The 23,737-nt window shown below is 38.7% G+C and overlaps 1 protein-coding gene across 1 annotated transcript in view; it reads left to right on the plus strand.

The window, feature by feature from the left end:
- FOXO3 (forkhead box O3) overlaps nt 1–23,737 on the plus strand; it is a 163,720-nt gene that overhangs the window by 119,101 nt on the left and 20,882 nt on the right. The window contains exon 2 of the mRNA XM_051997497.1: nt 16,873–18,307. Within this exon, the coding sequence (XP_051853457.1) occupies nt 16,873–18,273 (1,401 nt within the window). The 3' untranslated portion in view covers nt 18,274–18,307. The remainder of the gene's footprint in view (nt 1–16,872; nt 18,308–23,737) is intronic.

Below are 23,737 nucleotides of genomic sequence, written 5' to 3' on the forward strand. Positions count from 1 at the left end.
ATTTGGAGAGGGGGAGGGGGAGGGAAACTTTCCTTTGTGGATTTAGGTGACAGCTCCACCCTACACACATTCTGCCTCCCTCTCTCCCTCTCTTTCTCCTTCCCTCTCTTCTTCTCTTTCTCTTCTCTCCCTTCCTCCCTCCCTCTCTCTTTCTCTCATTTATTGTTCCATGAGTCCTCTTATATTATTCAGGTCCCAAATTTATTTCCATATATATTTATTCATTTTCCCTTATGAGTGAGCTGGACCTGTCACTTGCCCATTCAATGAAAACTTGAAACAAATGTTAGTTATTAAATATCTTCGTGGGCAGGGGCTTGTTGTCTACAAATTAACTGGAAATCTTGCTTCTAACTGGAAATGCGATGCATTCAGCCAAGTCCCTGACAGTATTTATTTTCAGCCCATCATCCCTCTCCTCCTCCCCTCCCCCAAACACTTTAAGGGTTTAAACTTTTAATGTTTTAGACAAGATTCGGAATGGGACTCGTCTGGCAACTCTGCTCTCAGCAGATCGCCTTTGATTTCACAACCCCTTTACACAAAGGCTGGATTCATTTGAGTTTTTATTTAAGTCATATGGGCTTGTTTTTCCATTATATCAGGCATCTATACATTCATCAGTGCAAGTTTCAACCTACTTACCTAATAGGTGGAAGAGTAGATAGAGAAGTGGGTCTGGACTCAGGAAAACCTGACTATAAAATCCAGTCTCACATACTTCCTAGCTTTGTGATCCTGGGAAAATTCCTTAACCTGTCGTTTGCCTCAGTTTCCTCAGCTGTAAAATGGGGATAATAATAAATAGCGCCTGCCTCCCAGGAATGCTGTGAGGAAAAAGCACTTAGCACAGTGCTCGGCACTTAGTAGGTACTTTATAAATGCTTACGGTCTTTTTTTTTTTTTTTTTTTTTTTAACTTCAAAATGGGATCCTTTTGAACCACGTTTCTAAATTATTTCAAGCTGAAGCCCACAAGGCATTGTGACGATGGAGTGTTGGGATTCTGGAAATTTGTCTCTAAGCAAACTGTAGTTGTTGATTTGGGATTTTTTTGGTGGTTTTAAAATTTTTGGTTGTTTTGGGTTTTGTTGTTATAGAACTAAACTAACTGTGTGATCTTGCATAAGAATTAGGCTTCTCAGGGCCTCATCTTTACAAACACGAAGTTGAACTGGATGTTCTACAAGGCCCTAAACTGTAAAATTCTCAGTGTTAAAATCAAATGATATAATTCATTTGTGTAGAGCTGGACTCATGGTATGGAAATCCCCGAGTTCAAATCCTGCCCCAAGACTCTGTTACCCCTGAAGTCACACTTAAACTTTCAGCCTTAGTTTCCTCATCTTTAAAATGAGGGTAATAAGAGTAGCTAATTCACAAGATTGTGTTGGGGATCAAAGTGAATAGGATAGGATTCACAAAGTGAATAAGTGCTTTACAGATCTTAAAACAGCTTATAAATAAAAGTATTTAAAATGGAGCAGCACAATCCAAACCCAGAAATGAGAAATGAGAAATATTTGAGAGTATTATAACCTTCCTGCTTCTCTTTTCAGATGGGCACTGGAAAGGCAAAGGTTATTGTAGTGTTAAATGATGGTAATATTTTGCAAAAACTAGACAGTGAAAAAGGAACCAATTCCTTTCCCACCATTGACTATCCATACGTCACAGTGGGATTCTTTTATCTCATCACCCAGGTGGTATACTACAAGTTAAATTGTTCTTAGGTGTCTGGGGACTTGGAATCATTCTCTCAATTTTCTTCCAATCTTTTTTTCTTTTTTAATCTATTTTGGTTGGAGGATATAGGCTTCCCTGGAAATAATTCCAGGGAAGAATATCTCCTATCTTGTACCTTCAAGCCCTAGAAATTAATTGGTCATCATCATGTCCCTTTTCAGGCTATCCTTCACCCTCACTTCTTTCCATGTGCTATTAAGAACTGCACTGTGGGATTTTTTATTTTTTTATTATTTTTTTTTTTTTGGTAAATTGCACTGGGCATTTATGGGCTGTCTGCATACAAATTACTAAAGGGATTAAGTAATAAAATTTTGTATTTATTTGTACCTGTTACTCTCTTCTCCATCTCTCCTCCATCCTCAGGAAAAGATAAATTCTTTGAGGATAAAGACTGTCTTATTTTGTTGTAACTTATAAATGCCAGAAACACTTTTGCTTCAACTGTGTTTTTCTAGTAAAAGTCAATTTGTCTTAATTATATGGATAATTACCTTAATTCTCTTTTCATTTTTGTATGTATGTGGTGGATTTTTTTTCATTATTAATCAGTGCCTATCCTTATAATCTTAATTATAGGAACCTTAAGGACCACCATCACTACCATAATAATAATAATAATAAGCCTGTGTGTGTATAAATGTTTATGATACATTTGTATAGTTCTTTAAGCTTCGCAAAGTACTCTACATGTGTTAACTTATTAAGGTAAGTGCTATAGGTATTATTAGCTCCATTTTACATAAAAACCTCAAAGATATTAAATAATTTGCAATCACTCAGCTAGCTAGTGAGTGTCAAAAGGCACAGTTCCACCTGGATTCTTCCAGACTCTCAAGTACAGCAAGCTGCCCAGTACTGACCAGGGTTTGCCCTACTAGAATAACATTCTCAGTCTTAGAAATTTATTAAGGGGGCAGCTGGATGGCACACCAGCCCTGAAGTCAGGAGGACTTGAGTTCAAATGCAGCCTCAGGCTTTTAACACTTTATATCACTTAACCCCAATTGCCTTGTCCAAAAGAAAAAAAAAAGTTTATTAAGATAGAGGTTCTTCGTTATGGAATATTATTGTTCTGTAAGGAACGACCAGCAGGATGAATACAGAGAGGACTGGCAAGACTTACGTGAACTGATGCTGAGTGAAATGAGCAGAACCAGGAGATCATTATATACCTCAACAATGATACTGTTTGAGGATGTATTCTGATGGAAGTGGATCTCTTCGATAAAGAGAGCCTTAATTGATCAAAGATGGACAGAAGCAGCTATACCCAGAGAAAGAACACTGGAAATGAATATAAACTGCTTGCATTTATGTTTTTCTTCCCGGGTTATTTATACCTTCTGAATCCAATTCTCCCTGTGCAACAAGAAAACTGTTTGGTTCTGCACACATATATTGTATCTAGGATATACTGCAACCCATTCAACATGTAAAGGACTCTTGCCATCTCGGGGAAGGGGTGGAGGGAGGGAGGGGTAAAATCGGAACAGAAATGAATGCAAGGGATAATGCTGTAAAAATTACCCTGGCATGCATTCTATCAATAAAAAATTATTTAAAAAAAAAAAAGACAGAGGTTCTTTTATGTCTCCCAGGTTTATGAAAACCTGGCTCTGGAGGTTGGATTAGACCTGTCATCCATTTCTAAGAGGTTTTTATTGATAGATTTTGTTTTTATATCACCTACATTTCCTCTCCCATATCAGAGTTGGTTGGTTGAGTTGTAGAGAGATTTGATGACAAATTCCTTCCTAAGGTTTGAGGTCACAGACTATCAGATACATTCTCAAAGTAGGATAAGGGGCTAGATTTGTGATTCATCTGTATAAAAAATTCCCAGATGATGAAACTGCCTTGAGGAATACAGATCAGCTCCTTTGCAATTTACAGTCTTAGAAGGTTATCTTGAAGTATGAGTTTGGGATTGTTGTGAGGTTTTTTGTTTGTTTGTTTACTTAAGAAAAAAGTTTTTATTTTATCTTTCCCAATTACATATAAAAAACCAATTTTTTACTTGAATTTTTAAATAATTTTTGAATTCGAAATCCTCTCTCCTCAAGAAGACAAGCACTTTGAGATCGATTATATATGTGCAGTCATGCAAAACATATTTCTGTATTAACCATGTTGCGAAAGAGAACACAGTCAAAAAAAAGAGAGAGAGAGAGAAATAAAGTTTTAAAAATAATCTTTGATCTGCATTGGATTCCATCGCCTCTTTCATCAAAAATCCTTCAGAATTATCTAGGATTATTCTACGGCTGAATATATAGAATAGCTAAATTAATTCACATTGATCATTGTTACAATGTTGCTGTGACTGTATACATCGTTTTTGTGGTTCTCCTCACTCACTTTGCATAGATTCATGTAAATCTGCCCAGGTGTTTCTGAAATCATCCTGCTCATCATTCTTAAAGTGCAGTAATTCCATAATTTGATTAGCCACTGAGGGATATTCAGTTTCTAATTCTTTGAGTCATGCGAGATAAAGTGAATTGTCCAGGGTCACACAGCCAGTATGGGTAATGGGATAAATTTCAAACAGGTCAATTCTCTGTCCACTACATTCATCTATCTTATTTCTCCATCATTCAATCAATCTATAAACATTTAGTACCAGTATTCTATAGGCATCGTGCTAGTTCAAATAACAATTTTTCCTGATTAAAAAAAGCCTAGAATTTTGTGAAATGCTCCATACCCATAGTCCCCCTCGTCCTGCAAAGTAGGGGTATGCAAGGAGGAATCATCTTCCCAAGTCTCTTTTTTAGGGACTTTAAAGAATTTTTTTTCTCCCTCTGGGCTTCCCCTGCAGAAGGTGTAACTTCTCATTTTTCTGTGCTGGGTACACACCCTAATACCCATGTGACTCTTTATCGTCTCCTCTTCAGCAGATGCAAATATAGAATTAAGACACTTTGCAGTCTCATTTTGCTTTATCAGTGACCACAAGTCTAGCAGAAAGATAGTTGAAATACTGGAGCTTGCAAATGATCACGTGCATAAATGGGGGAGGGGTGAAGGAGGAGGAGAGGCTGTGTTTGCCGGCTGGCTTCTGGAGACGTAGCCCTGAGTGCCAAAGTCACACCAGAGTCACTTGTACTGAATGGGTGACCTACAAATAGACAAACGTGTAAGGGGGCTCAGGAATCGCCAGCTGCAACTCATTTTGCTGATCTTCCCTCTCTGTTACACCCTCCCCCCTTTAAAAAAAATTGGAAGTGGGGGAGCTCTTAAGAGTTAAATTACACAACTCCCTTTTTATTTTTAAAGTGAGTGGATTCCTTGTTGCTGTGGCTGAGAATGATAAATTGATACCACATGTTGCTTCTAGACAAAAAAGTCTCTGTTTTGCATTGGAAGCCCTTGCAGCTGGTGTCTGGGTTAATGGACAGGCTTCACAAGGTAAACACAGTTTGGAAGAGGCTGAAACAGACATGGAGAGGAGGAGGAGTTCAGGAATTCTTGAATTTATAAGATGAAGAAGAATGGAGCAATCATCCAGTTGCCCCCAACCAGTACCAGTGCCAATAAAGCACTCGTTAAAAGTTTGACTTTTTTTTCAACTTAAATATCTTCAGCTCCATTTTAGTGTATTCAGCAAAGGACTTTAGTAATAAATAATATGTGTATCTGTGTGTAGATAGATAGCCATAGATGGGGAGAGAGAGACAGAATCTTCAGTTTTAATATACCATGTGGATTACCAATTTTATGATTTCTCTGCCATCTTTCTGAGGTGGCTGGGTTGTACATTGATTAGAATGCTAGACTTTGAATTAATAGGAAGACAGTTGAAATTCTACTTTAAGCATTTACTGACTATGTGGTCCTGGATAAGTCAATTAGCCTCTTGTCAGCTCTTTTTTTTTTCCCCCCCTTTACCCATCTATACAATGTAGATAACAATAACACTCTCACAGGTTTGTTGTGAGGATGGAATGAGATAATACATACAAAGTGCTTTGCAAACCTAAAAGTGTGAGTCATTATCTTTTCATCAAGGGCTTAAGTTTTTTTGGATCATCGATTTAAAGGACTTTAGAAGTTATATGGTTCAATATTTCCCACCCCCACTCTCGAAATGACTGTTGAAGAACAGACTTAGAAAGGAGGTTCAGTGGTTTGCACAGGTGGTTAGAACCAAGATTTAAACCTAATTTCTTTGAAAATAAATCCTATGCTCTTTCTGTCACCTTAGATATTTTGAGACCATCTGCCTTCACTAATGGATTGATTTGGAGCACAGAATCAATAACCTATGTTGGAGGTAGAAAATTATTTTCAGTACATTCTAGAAAATAATGATCAGATTCTGTTAAGTAAGATCATTTTTATGCTAATTCCTTCCAGAAGTGCTGAGCTAGGGAAACTCTTGCTTGTGGTTTACATAATGTAGACTCTGTGAATTGGAACTGTTAATTCCTGAATTCCACTGCCCTCTTGACAGAGCACAGTGCTAGGTGAGCTTATGCTATTAATGCTCTCAAGTGGAATCATCCAGGACATAGATTTACCACTTCTTTTACTAATTAATCCTAGTGAGTTCTGTGCTGTTATAGAATTTGCTTCCAATTGAGTTCATTCATAAAAATGATATTAAAACAAAAGCATCAAAAAAGGTCGCAAGAATACATATCTTTGGACATAGTATTACTCAGTTGAATCACACAACATTTATATAACATGATTAAAGTTTGTAAAACTCTTTATAGATGTGATCTCATTTGGTATTCATGACAACCCTGGGATGTATAGTGCTAGTTATTCCCATTTTATAGATGAGGAAATAGAGGCAGAAAAAGGTTCAGTGGCTAGCCCACACAACAAGTGAGTCTAAATGACTAAGGTAAAATTTGAATTTGGGACTACCATTTTGGGGGCAAGGGAATTAGATGGTCTTTTCCCAAACATGGAAAGATAGTATTTGTGATCCTGTACCCTTCCTAGAAGGGTTACTTATCAGAACCTGGTAGCTAATGTTCCAGGGTAAGCTTCTCCAGATTTAGCTGGGCTAGTCCTTAGGCAACAGACAAAAAATAATATCCTGTTATTATATAAATATGTATACATATATTAGATGTAACATATATTTTAACATGTTTAACATATATTGGATTACTTGCCATCTAGGGGAAGGGATGGAAGGAAGGAGGGGAAAATTTGGAACATAAGGTTTTACAAGGGTCAGTGTTGAAAAATTATCCATGCATATGTTTTGAAAATGAAAATAGCTTTAATAAAAAAGAAAAAAATAATATCCTGGAGGAGTGTTGGGTTTTGAATCAGAGGACTTCTACTAGCCAGCACAGGTCCTGGACTAGTTAATGGGAATGCAAAGACCATAAATGAAACATCAGTCCTGGATCTGCCATGTGTATCTTATGTGAACTTAATGAATCATTTCATCTCACTAAGCTAAAGTTTTCTCATCTATAAAAGATGGGGGGAAGGGGTTAGATGAGATGAAAGATTGGTTTCCCTTAAGTTTAGGCTCAAGCAGCCCCTTCTACATAACACCTTTCTTCCAATTTATAATTCCTCCCCCTAAAAAAAATTATCTTGTATTTTTTGCATATGTGCATATATGACTATATAAATATTCATATAAACACATACACACAAAGAGACAGAGAAAACACAGCTAGATGCTAGGTCTGAAGTCAGAAACACTCATTTTCCTGAGTTCAAATCTAGCTTATTAGCTATGTGATCCTGGGCAAGTCAATTAACCCAATTGTTTTCGTTTCCTTATTTGTAAAATGAGCTGGAAATGGTAATGGCAAACCTTTCCAGTATCTCTCCAGTATGGAGACATAAAGAATTAGATATGTAAGACTTAGTATGGAGACATAAAGAGTCATATTGGACTGAAAAACAACTGAACAACAAATATATGTTTGTGTATATACACATGTAAACGTGTGTGTATTGTTTCCCCTCCAATAAAATGTAAACTTAGTGAGAACAAATTTTTTTTTCTGTTATAGTATAATACTGTGTGTGTGTGTGTGTGTGTGTGTGTGTGTGTGTGTGTGTATCATAAAGAAAATGACCTGACATACATTAGGTATGGAAGAAATGTTTGTTGAGTGATTAGAAAAGGACAAATGTCCCAATTTTTGAAAGAAGGAAAATATAATCTTTATACTTACCTTGATTCCTATTCCTAGCAAAATTCTAGAATACATTACTAAAGAGATCAATGGTGAACATTTAGAAAGGAAAGCAGTGATCTGGAAAAACCAACATGATTTCATCCAAAGCAAGTCATGCCAGTCTAACTTCATTACCTTTTTGACAGGGTAATTAGCCTGATAGGTCAGAGGAATGCTAAAGACTCTGTATGATTAGGTTTCAGCAAAGCCTTTGACAAGGTCTCTCATGCTCTCCTTGTGGACTAAATGGAACAGTACGGATTAGATGATAATAGAAAGGGAATTAGATCCAAAGAAGAGTTGCAAATGATTTGATGTCATTTTTAGCTCTGATGGGATGCTTCAGAAATCAGTGCTTGACTCTGTGCTATTCAAAAGCTTTATCCGTTATCATAGATGTAGTATCACAAAGATAATGCTTATCAAATTTGAAGATAATGAAAAGCTACAAAGTATCACACATGGGAAAACAGAAGTAGGATCCAGAAAGGCGTTAACTAACCAGTCTAAGTTATATCACCTACATTTCTAATTTGCATAATAAGTGCCTTTCCCCCCATGTTCCCTCCACCCCTCCAGCAGTTATTTCTTATAATAAAATGTTCTTAAAAAGAAAAATATTCACCAAAATTAACATGTTGAAGAAGTCTGATGTGAAGTGAAAGATAGCATTTTTTCTTTGGGACCAAACTGGATCATTTTATTTTTACAGTATTTATTTTTTATCACTTTGTGGCTGCTGTTATTTCCATTTTTGTTATTGAAAATGTTCTTGGTTTTATCTTCTTTACTTTGTATCAGTTCATATAAATCTTTCTGTGCTTCTCTTCATCATTTTCCTTATTTCTTAAAGTATAGTATTATTCCATAATGTTCATGTCTCAGAATTTGTTTAGTCATTTCCCAATGGATAGAGGCATCTTCCTTGTTTCCAATTCTTTGCTGCTGTCAGTATTTTGGTACATGTCAGGGGCATGTTACTGATTTCCCTGGGGTATATATATATATATAAGTGGAATATCTAGGTCAAAGGATATAGATTTTTAAAAATTATTTATTTATTTATTTTGCGAAGGCAGTTGAGGTTAAGTGACTTGCCCAGGACCACACAGATGAGGCAGTGTTAAGTATCTGAGGCTAGATTTGAACTTAGGTCCTCAACTTCATAGAGGTTTTAGCTACTTTATTTGCATAATTTCAAATTGCTTTTGAGAATAATAGAACCAATTCAGAGTGTCCCCAATAGAACACTAGAACATTTGCATAACCCCAGTAATATTAATTCTTTCTGTCTTTTTGTCATCTTAGCCATTTTGCTAGGTGTGAAAACTTCAGAGTTGTTTTACTTTATATTTATCTTATTAATGATTTGTCATCATCCAAGATGAAATTCAATGCAAATAACTTTAAAGTTTAAATAGTCAATTTCATTCTTAGAAAGTATTTGATATTTAGCTAGATAGGGGGAGATGGGACTGGTGGACCTAAAGTTGGCAAAAAAAAAAAAAAAAATCTAGTATCATCCTAAAAGAGAGTGTTCAGAAGGAAGTCATTAATTCCATTTTTCTCGACCCAGGTGAGAACATGTATGCAGTAAAGCACTCCATTCTGTGTACCACATTTTGCAAAGAATGAAGACAAGTTGGAGTGTTTCCAAGATAAAATAACCAAGGTTGTGAGGAAGATACACAGTAATCAGAAAAAAAGAACTGGGAATATTTAGCTTAGAAAAGAAAAAAAATTAGGGAGTAAAGAAATTGGTAACAATGCCTTCAAAAGACAATTAAGCATCCATGAATGATGGTGGGTTCCTCTTCACTGAGGTTTTTCAGAACCAAAATGGATGACCATTTTGGAGAGTTTTTTTTCCCCCTTATTTATTTATTTTTTGTTTTAATTAAAGCTTTTTATTTTCAAAACATATGCCTGGATAATTTTTCTTTTTTCTTTTTCTTTTTTTTAAATGGATAATTTTTCAACATTGAGAGAATTTTATAGAGAGTATTGTTGGTCAGCTACAGGTCCAACTAGATACCATCTGAAGTCTCTTCCAGATCTGAGGTTCTGTGGATTCTAAGCTTTTCTTCCTAAGTAACAACAATAGCAACAATAGTAACAATGACTAATAGTTACAGAGCATTTTAATAGCAGAATTATGGAATTCTGCTATTCTTATTTTCCCCATTTTACAGATGAGCAAATTGATGCAGAGAGGGGTTAATTAAGTGGCTTGCCTAAGTCCCACAGCTAGTAAATTGCTGAAACAGGATTTAAACTCAGGGAACAAGAGCATGAGAACTGCACAAAGAATGCCAGCACACATCACAGCTGCATTTTAAAAAATAATAGTAGAAGATGCGGTCGATTTTAAACCAACCAGGAATCCAGCTGTAGATGTTTTACAAATATTCCATCATGAAGAGTGTGAGCTATGTCAATGGAAGGTCTGTGTTATCTGGAAAGCTATTCATACGTGGGTGTGTAGGGATGGGGATAGAGGTAGAGTATGTTTGTCTATGTGTGTCTGTGTTTTACTAATGTTACTGGAAAAACCTGTCTGTGTCTTATTAGGTAATTTAATGAGATGCCTCAGGGAATGTATTCTGTCCCTAATAACCTCCAAAATGAGTCTTGCAGACTTAGGACCTGGAAATAAGTCACCTATTTAATAAATTAGATTTTATTTCAGAATCCAAGGAAAAAATCAAGATTGCTAAGTACAATCAATCATGGACTCTCTCTTTAAATGATTATAATGGTTACTGTAATAGAGTGAGATTATCTTAGAACATTCATGTAACATAATAGAAGGAAGGTTAAAACCAGGTGCTTATCTATTCAAGGTATGTCTTGTAAAAGACAATCTCTTTTTTAAAAATTATGTTATATTTTATTTCCTCTCAGGTACATGTAAAAACAGTTTTTAACATTTCATTTTTTAAACTTGGAGTTCTAAATTTTCTCTCTTTCTCCCTCCTCATCCCCCACTGAGAAGGCAAACAATTAGATCTAGGTTATATATGTGTAGTCATGCAAAACATTTCCATATTAGTCACGTTGTGAAAGAAAACAGACTAAAAAAAATCTTAAGAAAAATAAAGTTTAAAAAAGTATGCTTCAATCTGTATTCAGTTACCACAAGTTCTTTCTTTGGGGATGGGCATTTTTTTTATCACAAGTGTTTTAGAAGGGGTCATTGTAGTGCTCAGAATAGTACAGCTGATCCTCTTACAATATTGCTGTTACTTTGTAAACAGGACATTTCACTTTGCATCAGTTCATAAAGTCTTTCCAAGTTTTTCTGAGAATATCCTGTTCATTGTTTCTTATTCCATCACAATCACATAGCACAATTTGTTCAGCCATTCCCCAATTGATGGGTACCTCTAAAATTTGCAATTCTTTGCCACCTATAAAGAGCAGTATAAATATTTTTGTACATATAGATTCTTTTCCTTTTTGCTTTTATGTCTTTTGGGATGCAGACCCAGTAGAGACACTGCTAGATCAAAGGGTATGCATGTTTTATAGCCCTTTGGGCATAGTTCCAAATTGCTCTACAGAGTGGTTGAATTATTTTACAATTCCACCAACAGTGCATTAATGTCTCATTTTCTCCACATCTCCTCCACCATGCCTTTTTCCTTTTCTGTCCTGTTAGTCAATTAGTGCCTCAGAATTGTTTTAATTTGCATTTTTCAATCAATAGTGATATAAAGCATTTTTTCAATATGACTATCAATGGCTTTGAATACTTCAACTGAAAACTGTTCATATATTTTGATAATTTATCAATTGGGGAATTGCTGTTTTACAAATTTGACTCCGTTCTTTACATGTTTTGAAAAATGAGACCTTTATCAGAGAAACTTGCTTCAAAATTTTTTTCATAGTTACTATTCCTGACTGCATTTCCCTCCATCCTGTTTCCTCTCCATCATTACTTTATTCTCTTTTTCTTTTTTCACTCTGTCCCTCCTCAAAAGTGTTTTGCTTTTAACTCTGGCCTCCCACAATTTGCCTCTCCAGTGTATCACCCACCCTGCCACCTTATCCCTGTCCTCTCTTTCCTATAGGGTAAGACAGATTTCTATATTCAAATGAGTATGTATATTATTCCTTCATTGAGCCAATTCTGATGAGAGTAAGTTTCAAGCATTCCCTTCTACCTCTTTTCCTCTCTACTATAAAACCTTTTTCTTGTCTCTGTTATGTGACCCAATTTTCCCCATTCTATCTCTCCCTTTTTCTTTTTCCCAGTACATTCCTCTTTCATCCCACAATTTTATTTTTTTAGTTTTAATTTCCTTATATTTCACTCACATCTGTGCCCTCTGCTATATATACTCCTTCTAAATGTTCTAATGAGTTATTATGAGTTAAAAGTATCATCCTCCCCTGTAAGAAAGTAAGCAGTTTAACCCTATTAAGTCCCTTATTATTATAATTTTTTTTATGCTTCCCTTGAGTATTGTATTTGAAAGTCAAATTTTCTATTCAGCCCTGATCTTTTCACTAAGAATACTTGAAAGCCTTTATTTCATTGAATGTCTTTTTTTCTCCTGAAGAATTATACTGTTTTTCAGGATAGGTGATTCTTGGTTGTAATCCTAGCTCCTTTGCCCTCCAAAATATCAAGTTCTAAGCCCTCAGATCCTTTAATGTAGAAGCTGCTATATCTTATGCTATCCTGACTTATGGCTTCAACATATTTGAATTGTTTCTTTCTGGCTGCTTGCAATATTTTCTTCTTGACCTTTAATTATAATAGTCCTAGGAGTTTTTATTTTGGGATCTCTTTCTGGAAGTGATCAATGGAGTTTTTCAGTTTCTAGTTTATCATTGGGTTCTAGAATCTCAGGGCAGTTTTCCTTGATAATTTCTTGAAAGATGGTATCTACACTCTTTTTTTTGGATCATGACTTTCAGGAAGTTCATTAATTTTTAAATTCTTTCTCCTGGATCTATTTTCTAAGTTAGTTGTTATTCCATCCAGGTATTTCACATTATCTTCTATTTTTTCATTCTTTTGGTTTTGTTTTATTGTTATTTGATTTTTCATAAAGTCATTTGCTCAATTTGGATTTCTTCAATGAGCTTTTGTACTTTTCCATTTGACCAATTCTACTTTTTAATTGTAGTGAATTTTTCAGTGAATTTTTATGTATCGCCAGTGAAATTTTATATAACTTTTTCTCATTTGGCCAGTTCTGCTTTTCAAGATATGCTTCTCCTCATTGGATTTTTGTACTTCTTTTACTATTTGACCTACTCTATTTTTTATAATGTTATTTTCTTCGGTATTTTTTGTCATCTTTATCAGACTGTTGATCTGTTTTTCATGATTATCTTATATCACTCTCATTTCTCTTCCCAGTTTTTCCTCTGCCTCTCTTACTTGATTTTCAAAATCCTTTTTGAGCTTTTCCATGGCCTAAAAGGAATTTATATTTATCTTGGAGACTTTGGATGTAGGAGTTTTATGTTCTTCTATGTGTTTTGATCTTCCATATCACTATAATAGCTTTCTCCAGGCAGGATTTTTTTTCTGTTGTTTGCTCATTTTCCTAGCTTATTTACTGATTTTTAACTCTTTATTAAAGTAGGCCTCTGCTTTCAGGTTGGGTGGCACTTTGTTCCAAGCTTCAGGATTTTTTGTGCAATTGTTTTCAGAGATACTTCTAGGAACCTGTAAATTTTCAATTCCTCCAAGATGTGATGTATAGAAAGATGTGTTTATTATTCTTCTGGCCTGGTCTGTGGTCTGTGAGGGACCACAAGCACTCTTTTCTGCCTTGTAACTCCTCCAGAGTGGCTGCAAGCTCTGGTGTATGAGTGCTCCTTCTTACCCAGGGATGCGACCTGTCCTGCCTCAGTGACCCTTGTAATCTCCTTCTGATCAGTCCCTTGTCTGTGGGCTGAGAGCTCTGGAAGTAACTGCTGCTCCTCCTGAGTTGGTGACTCCTGGTTTGCTGGTGCTGGTTGGGAATCCTTTTGTGGATTCTACTGCTCCAGGAATTGTCTTATGGAATTATTTAAGGGGTTTTGGGGAGAGCTTAAGTGTCTTGCTGCCTTCTTAGCTCTGCCCCTGATTTTTTTTTAAAGAACAACTAATTTCTCCTCTAGCATTCAATCCATTGTTCATTTTGTAAAAATGAAATTAGATGGCATCAAGCATTATTAACTTCTAGTTATTCTTGAAAACTTACCTCCAGGAAGTAAGCTATTAAGAAACAATTGAAAAGGCTTCATTTCTAGACAGAAATGTTCTTACTCTTGTACTATACCTCCTCTGGATAGTGATTTAGATGAAAAAGCACTTCTTTTGTTATATCTCCAGATGCAAACCAAAAGGATTGTTCTATTTGTTAATCATATCCATTTATATAGAGAGGATAGATTTGTGTGTTGTGGTGGTGGTATTGTTGTCACTTTTATTATTGTAGGGAATTTCCAGTGAGAAAACTTCCTAGATGCTCTGCAGTTTAGAGTTTTGGAGAGTTTCATGGGGCATCAAAAGGGACTTACTTGCCCAGAAGCACACATTATGTGCCAGAGATGTTCCAGTTGTATTTCAGTCCCATCTGACTCTTCATGAACCCAGTTAGGGTTTTCTTGGCCAAAATACTGGACTGGTTTGCCATTTTCTCCTCCAGATCATTTTACAGATGAGGAAATTGAGGTACATAGGATTAAGGGACTGGCCTAGGGTCACACAGCTAGTGTCTGAGGCCAGATTTTAACTCAGTAAGGTGAGTCAGACTGACTCCAGAATGGCTCTCTATATGCTGTACCACCTAGTTGCCCATAGGCAGGGTGCCAAGGGCAGGTCTTAAATCCTTTTTCCTTACAGCTGCCTCTCATAAACAACTGTATGTAATATAAAACCTTATTAACATTGGGAAATTCAAGGAACATCTTGAAGTTCAGCAAAATATTTGCAGCACCCTCCCGTTTCATAGTTGGATTTAGCAAAACTGGAAAGTACATTCTTTCCTTCCCTACTACATTTCCTCCTTCCCCCTGAAAAACAAGTGGAAGGGAGTCCTTTTAGTATTGCATTTAGTGCTCATAAAAGAAAAAGACATCCAGCACTTCCTCAGTCAAGGGTCTGTTGGAGGACGTGGCTGAATGTCTCTTAGGATAAGAAGGATGAGTTGCATGGATGAAAAAATACCCACATGAAAGACTTCAGAGCGCCTTAAAGGAAAACAAACCTGACTGTTTCCTATTGGCTGACATTTGATTTCCCAAAAGAGTATCTTGTTGCTTGTAGGTGTCATTTTGAACTCTTGTCTTATACATCAAATGGTAGCTCCAGTCCCATTAAATGTGAAGGAGATGGATGATACTGAAAATTTCTACAGTGTTTTGATGTCGTGAAAAGGATGGCTTATGTTTGGGTAGTGACCTGCTGCCTGAGTCTGTTGGACTTAGAAAATGTTCTTAGCCCACATTGTCTCTCGATAAGATTCAAGATCTTTTCCATAAAGTGTCTGCTTAATTTGTGAGTATTTTGATTTTAATTGTAAACAAAACTGTTTTTGAACTTTGTCTCCTAGGTTTTTGGTTGTTCCTCATTTCTTTGATAGGAAAGATTTTTGGTTTATTTTTTAAAAGAATATTTTTTTATTCTTTTTTTTTAAGATTTTTAAAAAGAATTTTAAAGAAATATAATTTCTCAAACCTTAGCAAAGAACTATTCTTTTAAGAACTGCAAAAATAAAAGGCAGTAGAAAATAATCTCCCAAAGAAACTTGGTTTCATTGTTCAGCCATCCATCACAAGTGTCGCCTATATTCTTATCTCAAACACTTCTTTATGGCAGTTGTATAAATGCCAAAAGTACTGACTCTGTGACTGTTAGTTGTGTTGCCCCCTCAGCACTGCAGTCCTGTCTTCCATGGGAGCACATGCTTTAAATGTTTGGAGTTGTTTGCTTATAGTAAAATCCTGTTGACTCTCTGTTTTTTAAAGACATTCTGGTGGAACACATGGATTTGTATCATCTACATAAATACAGTTGGTGATTGCCAATTTTCTAAAACTCGGATAACTTTTAAATTTGTTCTTTTAATATAGAGCGCCAAGAGAGCTATTTCATCTTTAAGTTGGATTAATTTAGCTGGCCTCGAAGACCTGATGAGGAAAATGCCAGCCTTTCTCTCCCTCTTTCTCTCGTAGGCTACCTGTGAAGCATTTTTGCAAATTAGGTCCTGTCCATGCTGGATCCATTCAATAAGCTCAATAATAGCAAAAGTGATAACCCTTGAATTCATTTTGAGCTTTACTTCTAAAGAGGCAAAAGACCTTTACATACATTATCTTGCATTATCCTTACATCATCACTGCCAGGGAGGGATGGGGCAGGTATTATAATGGCTATAATGAAGATGGAGAAACTGGATTTCAGGCTGATTAAATGACTTGCCCATGGTCACGGGAGGTTAGTCAGTGAGGGAGCTGGATCTAGAATCTAGGTCATTCTTGTCAGGTGTACTTATCTACCAGATGGAGTGGATTATTTCATAGCAGATGCTATGATTTGTAATTTTTGTGGTATAATGGTGAATAGGAGGAAGATGGAATAGGATAGGGGATGGGGATGAAATTCATCCTTCTACCTCCCACCTTTTAGTACTGGAGCAAATCTTTCCATCCCTCTTACATGTTGGGGGTAATGTCACAGGTGGAGATAGGAGCCTGTCTTTGATAGGAGAGAATATAGGGCATAGAATCACAGGCTCACAGGGCTGTCTTCCCAATCCTAACAGCTAGAAATAAAGAATGCATATTTACATTAGAAAACAAAATTCTCTCACTTTTATAAAATGTTTACTTTTGTTCCCCTATGCTTAAAACAATTAGACTTTAAATAGATTTGGGGGTTTGGGGAAGGGGAGGCGAGTAGAACAAATCTTTTTCTAAAATTTGTGGATTTTTTTTTCTCCTTTTTACAGAACTCCATCCGTCACAACTTGTCCCTACACAGTCGATTCAAAAGGGTTCAAAATGAAGGGACCGGGAAAAGTTCCTGGTGGATGATCAATCCAGACGGGGGCAAAAGCGGAAAGGCTCCCCGGCGAAGAGCCGTCTCCATGGACAACAGCAACAAATACACCAAGAGCAGGGGGCGAGCCGCTAAGAAAAAGGCTTCTCTGCAGGCCTCCCAGGAGGCCCCGGAGGACAGCCCGTCCCAGACCACCAAGTGGCCCGGCAGCCCCACCTCCCGGAGCAGCGACGAGCTGGACGCCTGGACGGACTTCCGCTCGCGCACCAACTCCAACGCCAGCACCATCAGCGGCCGCCTGTCGCCGATCCTGGCGACCGCCGAGCTGGACGACGTCCAGGACGACGACCCGCCGCTCTCCCCCATGCTATACAGCAGCTCGTCCAGCATGTCCCCGTCGGTCAGCAAGCCGTGCACCGTGGAGCTTCCGCGGCTGACGGACATGGCGGGCACCATGAACCTGAACGACGGGCTGACGGACAACCTCATGGACGACCTGCTGGACAATATCGCGCTCCCGCCCTCGCAGCAGTCGCCGTCCGCGGGGCTCATGCAGAGGAGCTCCAGCTTCCCGTACACGGCCAAGGGCTCGGGGCTGGGCTCCCCCTCGGGCGGCCTGAACAACGCCGTTTTCGGCCCCTCCTCTCTGAACTCCCTGCGCCAGTCCCCCATGCAGACCATCCAGGAGAACAAGCCCGCCACCTTCTCTTCCATGTCGCACTACAGCAACCAGTCGCTGCAGGACCTGCTGACGTCGGACTCGCTGAGCCACAGCGACGTCATGATGACGCAGTCGGACCCGCTGATGTCGCAGGCCAGCAGCGCCGTGTCGGCGCAGAGCTCGCGGCGCAGCGTCATGCTCCGCAGCGACCCCATGATGTCCTTCGCCGCCCAGTCCGGCCAGGGAAGCCTGGTCAGCCTGACCCTCCTCCACCAGCAGCACCAATCCCAGAATCCTCTCGGGGGCAACCGTGCCTTGTCCGGCGCCGTCAGCGGCATGGGCCTGAGCGAGACCAACAGCCTGGGCTCGGCCAAGCACCAGCAGCAGTCGCCCGCCAGCCAGTCTATGCAAACCCTCTCCGACTCCCTCTCAGGGTCCTCCTTGTATTCCGCGAGCGTGAACCTCCCGGTCATGGGCCACGAAAAGTTCCCCAGCGACCTGGACCTGGACATTTTTAACGGCAGCTTGGAGTGTGACATGGAGTCCATCATCCGCAGCGAACTCATGGACGCTGATGGGCTGGACTTTAACTTTGATTCCCTCATCTCCGCTCAGAACGTTGTCAGTCTGAATGTGGGGAACTTCACTGGTGCTAAGCAGGCCTCATCTCAGAGTTGGGTGCCGGGCTGAAGGACCCTGAGGAAAGGGGGAATGGGCAAAGCAGGTCAGTGCCCCGGAGCTGGGCGGGGGGCCGGGGCGGGCCGTCGGGGAGGGGGAGCGCTCTGTCTCCATGCTCTGGTCTTTGTAACACCTCAGGAAGGGAGGGGCCCGGGGTCTTCATGAAAATCTGGTGGAGTTCTAACGGGGGTCTGCTGTGCTCGAAGGCCGCCGTCCTCCCGGCTCTCAGCCTGCAGAGTCTCCCAGGCCGATGGCTGAGCCAGCTTTGGGGGCTCCCCCGCCCCTCTACTCCCCATTAAAGGCCTTCTGCTGTCAGTAATAGAGCCACCGCCCTTCACCCTTTCTACCCTCCCTGACTCGCCTGAATTAACGTCAGTGAATGAGGTCCGTACCACCTCAGGCTTCCCTGATCTCAGTTGTTTTTAGTAAATGTGCTTTCCAAGGATTCTAAATTTAGGTGTAAAACATTTCCTCACAGTTCTAACTTTGTAGAGCCCATCCCAGGAGCAAATCCTAATGCGCTATTTTTCCATATTAGCCGGGTTCTCTCTCTCTTTTTTTTTTTTTTTTTTAAGATTTACACTAATATCAGTTTTTTAAATATATTTAGAAGCTAAGCCCGTGATAAATAGGAATTGTCATTATTCTGTTCTTCCTCCTTAGAGAGCAAATAATCTGTCAATTGGCCATAGTCATTAAGTGTTTATTTTGTGCCAGTCACTAAGGGATATAAAGACAAAAGAAAATATTTTCTGCCCTTATGAGCAGCTTACATTCTTGTGTGTGTGTATTGTGTGTGAGGGAGACAGAGAAACGAGTCTCAAGACTTTGTGCCGTAGCAATTCTATGTAGAAGTAAAACGAAGGAAGACTTTTCACCAAATGCCAAGGGGATCACCAGACTGAAAGTTTGGCCAACTTCTGTTTCCATACGGAAAGAGGTCAGCAGAAAGGTACAAACTGAAAAAGAGAAACAAGCTCAAAGATCATAGGTCTCCTCTTGGAAAGAAATTCACAGATTACCTAATTATTGATCGAGAGCTGCAAGGCCAGTCAGTCAGTAAACACTGATTAAATGCCTACTGTGTACCAAGAAGTGTGCTAGACCTCAGAGGACCCCAATCCACCCTTCTCCCCCTCCTTTTTTTTTTTTTTAAATAGATAAGGAAACTGAAATCAAGGGTATGAAACGATTTTCCCAAGGGTTATATACAGTAAGGGGTGGCAGAGTCAGAATTTGAATCCAGGTCCTCATTCATTCCACTCTACTACTCTCCCTGAAAATTAAAAGCCTTAACAGCTTACCCTTATTGGAATCTCACTGCTGATGTGATTTGAGGATGCAGACACCAAATAATGGCAGACATCAAAAGTCGGGGTTCAGTCATGTGAAGAATTCACAATGGCTATTCTCTGGCAAAGGGAGATTTATTTAGGAGAACAGAATACAGACAAAATGAAGGAATATAATAGACGCAGGGAGTGGCAAATATGAAATAGTGTCAGCATAAAAAGGGGTTTTCCTGAAAGGGACTTGTCACCCTAAAATTAGTTAGCTATAAGGAGGAGAAAAGGGGGGTTGAGAAGCACAGTGGAGTTAGGGAAGATTCCACACGGCATGGGGAAGGAGAAAGATCCCCAAAGAGCCAGCAGACTGACCCAAAGGAGGGCAGCAGCCCAGGGATGGCCCATAAATAGATTTTATAGAGAAATTTAACCTCAGGAACTTGGATTTCTGACAGGACATGGCAAGATGAGACTGCTGGAGACCTCGGGGTTGGACATAATTTGGATTTCAGACTGGATGATCTCCCCAGAGGGTGGGACCATGAAGCTAAACTGATCTCTATCAGATCCTTCTCCCTATCTGCCTAAGGCAGGGGTCCTCAAACTTTTTAAATAGGGGGCCAGTTCACTGTCCCTCAGACTGTTGGAGGGCCGGACTATAGTAAAAACAAAAACTTTGTTTTGTGGGCTTTTAAATAAAGAAACTTCATAGCCCTGGGTGAGGAGGATAATCGTCCTCAGCTGCTGCATCTGGCCCGTGGGCTGTAGTTTGAGGACCCCTGGGGGATTAAATCTTGAGTTTTTCTGTCTAAAACACCATTCAAGACTTCATTACTGCTGTAGGCAATCTAGGTGCCACAGTGGCTAGAATGCTGGGACTGGAGTTAGGAAGACAGGAGTTTAATCTCGAGGTATATGACCTGGAGAAATCATTTTACCCTGTTGCTTCAGTTTCCTCATTTATAAAATGACCTGGAGAAAGAAATGGCCACGAAAACTTGAAAACTACTAAACAACAAAACCAGCAACAGGCTCTGTACAGAGATTTAAGGGTTTCTTGGAGACAGAGGATGGCTGGTTATGTCTGGAAATGTCGGGAGTATGATAATTCTCAAACTTCTCAGCTTTCCCAGGCACGGGCAAGACCCTAATGTAATTCAGACATCTGTTTTCAGTGATTTAATAGCCTTTGTGATGGTAAGGAGGCTGTAATGGAAGCTACTAATTAGGGTGACAGCCCTTCCTTCCCTGCCAGCCTCTTAATGCCTGGAGCCCACATCAGCTTGATGGGACATTGACTTAGAAGTTTACATATTTAGTTCTGGAAGACTAAATTAAATACTTTGCCCTCTGTTAGATGACATACGACAAATGTGTCAGAAATTGAAAAGTTTAGTCTTTGGATAGGAAGGCTTCTCTTTGGCCTGTTTAAAAGAATAATCGTAGAGAACAAATATGCAAGAAAATGTATTTATTTTCTTGACCAATGTTTCCAGCTGTTAGGAATCTTGAAAATCACCCAATCTTCATTTTTCAGATGAGAAACTTCGTTAGTTGCCCAAGGTCATCCAGACAGCCCATCTGAGTCACCCTTCGAGTCAAATAGTTGATGATTTGTTTTTTTAATTTGGTCTGGTTGAAAAATAGGAACTTGCATATGAACAAAAAACTTCTTAGAGGAAGAAACATGTCTCCATTGTTTTAAATTTTGTGGCCCACAAAGTGTCATAGTGACAAGCAGAAAATGAGTTTGGGAATAAAATTCCTTTTTTTCCCCATCATCAATACAACATCTTGGGGAGGTGATACAAACTGGTTGCTCCCCCTACCCACCACTCCCATTCTTGTTTCAACCCTCCCTACTCCCTGGGAAAGAAAAACAGCAAAGATTCAAACTTTATTTATTTGTCTTGTAGAATGTTCCTTTGGTTAAAAAAGGTATTTAATCTTAAAATTTCAAAGTAAGAGAGAAGATCTAATGCCTCTTGTCTAATATCCATTATTTAGACTACGTAGGAAATTACAAGGGTAGAATAGCCCTGAAAGGATTCTTATTGTTGGACACATTTTAAGTAATCAGTAAATACCCCTTCTTGATCCATTTCCTCCAACCACCTGTTTAAGGAAGCCATCAGCAATCAAAAGAAATATGGCCTAAGTATTAGAACCCATTTTTTCCTTCATAAAGAACTTCTCCAGAACAAACATGTTCTTGTAAGCCCTGTGCCTTCAACTCACGCTTGTAGGGTTGTGCATGTTTCAGCAAATAGCAACTCTGCTCCCCTGTGAGTATTGGGGTACAGTGGAAAAGTACTTGGTATTGGAGGACCTAGGTTTGATCCAGATCCTGCTACTTACTACTTTGAGCAAATGACTTAACCTTCCTAGACCTCAGTTCACTCATCTGCAAAATGAAGGTGTTAGATTATATGATAGGCAGTGAAGTGGCAAATCAGGGGGAATTCTACATTTGGAGTCAATAACCCCAAGTTCAAATCCTGCCTTATGATTTACCTCATTAACTGTGTGACACTGAACAAGTCGCCATTCTCATTTTCCTCATCTACTGGACTCATTAGCCTCCTAAATCTTTTCTAGTTTTAAATGCATGATGTCTTCCCAAGAGAGTTGCTGCCTTTACATGATTACACTGCCTCTCATTTAGGGTATTCATTTTCTCTCTCTCCCTTCCTCTCTCTCCCCCCCCCCATTCTTTCTCTCCCTTCCTTCCTCCCTCTCTCTCTGTCTCTGTCTCTGTCTCTCTCCTCCCTCTCACTGATTCTGTCCCTCTCTCTCTCTCTCTGTCTTTGTGTGTGTGTGTCTCTCTGACTAGTCTCCATAAAACATTCATTTCCCCCACTATAATAAACTTAGAACTATGTCAACTTCACCTTCCTTGTAACCATGTTTATTTGTGCATGTAACTTGACTACGTTAGGTTTTTTAAATTGTTAATGGATTTTTAAATTTTATTTTTATTTTTGAATATATTCTTCCTTGTTTTCCCAATCCAGTGAGCCATCTTTTGTAACAAAGAATAAAAAGGAGACAGAGAGGAACAAAAAGCCATTTAGCAAAACTAATCAACACGTTAGCCAATTTTGACAGTAAATATATTGTGTCTCACCTCTGCTAAGAAGGGAGGGAGATTCATTATCTCAAGTACATGGCCAAACTTTGTGGTTATTGTAAATACAGTTTGGGGTGATTTTTCTACTGTGGCTTTGGTAGGTAGTCCAATTATGACTGGCCCTGACTTTTGAAATAGATTGTATCCCATTACCTTTACTTAGAAATGAATATTTCCTTTGTAGAAACAGCTTTATATGTGATGGCCAGCTTTCACAAGTCCATTTAACTACTAATGACCTTGAAATATATCCCCTAAAGTCTTCTTTTAGTACCTTTTTTATTCTATCAATCAGTCAAATCAATAAACTACGAGCTAGATGCTTTTAGCCCTAACAGTACAAAAAGACAAAAGACAGTTCTGCCCTTAAGTAATTCATGATCTGATGGTGGAGATCACAGGGAAAGAAGTGTGTAAATAAGCAGCATATGGGATAAACAAGGAAATAACAGAGGGAATACATTAAATGAAGAAGGGTTAGGAAAGGCTTCCTGTATCATGGGGCTGACCTTGGTCTTTCAAAGGTTATGGTTTAACTTCTACCAATATAGAACTTCAGATACAGGCCCAGTGATGGAAGTAAGCCTCTTAGAGAACCCCATGTGGCAAAATTCAAAAAGGGTCATTGCAAGTATTAACTACTGGATAATTTATTTGGTCACAACTGCTCCTTAAACTATCATTGGATCTTAGATTTAGACCTGGAAAAGATCTTAGAAAACCATCTAATTAACTCTCTTATTTTCCAGATGAGGGAATGGAAGCCTAGAAAAATTAAACTGTGTACCCGAATTCTCATAGTTAAAAAGCAGATTTGAACTTGGGTTCTTGATTCTAAAATTAGCATACTTTGCCCTGTATAATACCATCTGTCTTAGGATATTATGAGGGAGCTTCATTTTGCAGGACTGACATATATAAAGTCAGTCATCCTTTAACATTTAAAGGCCTGAAAAAGTGCCATACTAAGAGTCCCATGAAATCTTCCTCTGGTTCTACCCTTTGGATGAGTATTTCTGTTAAGGCAGAATCCAAACTCCAGCTGCTAAGAAAATAGGTC

Source organism: Antechinus flavipes, chromosome 4 (genome assembly GCF_016432865.1).
Source record: "Antechinus flavipes isolate AdamAnt ecotype Samford, QLD, Australia chromosome 4, AdamAnt_v2, whole genome shotgun sequence".
Lineage (NCBI taxonomy): Eukaryota > Metazoa > Chordata > Mammalia > Dasyuromorphia > Dasyuridae > Antechinus > Antechinus flavipes.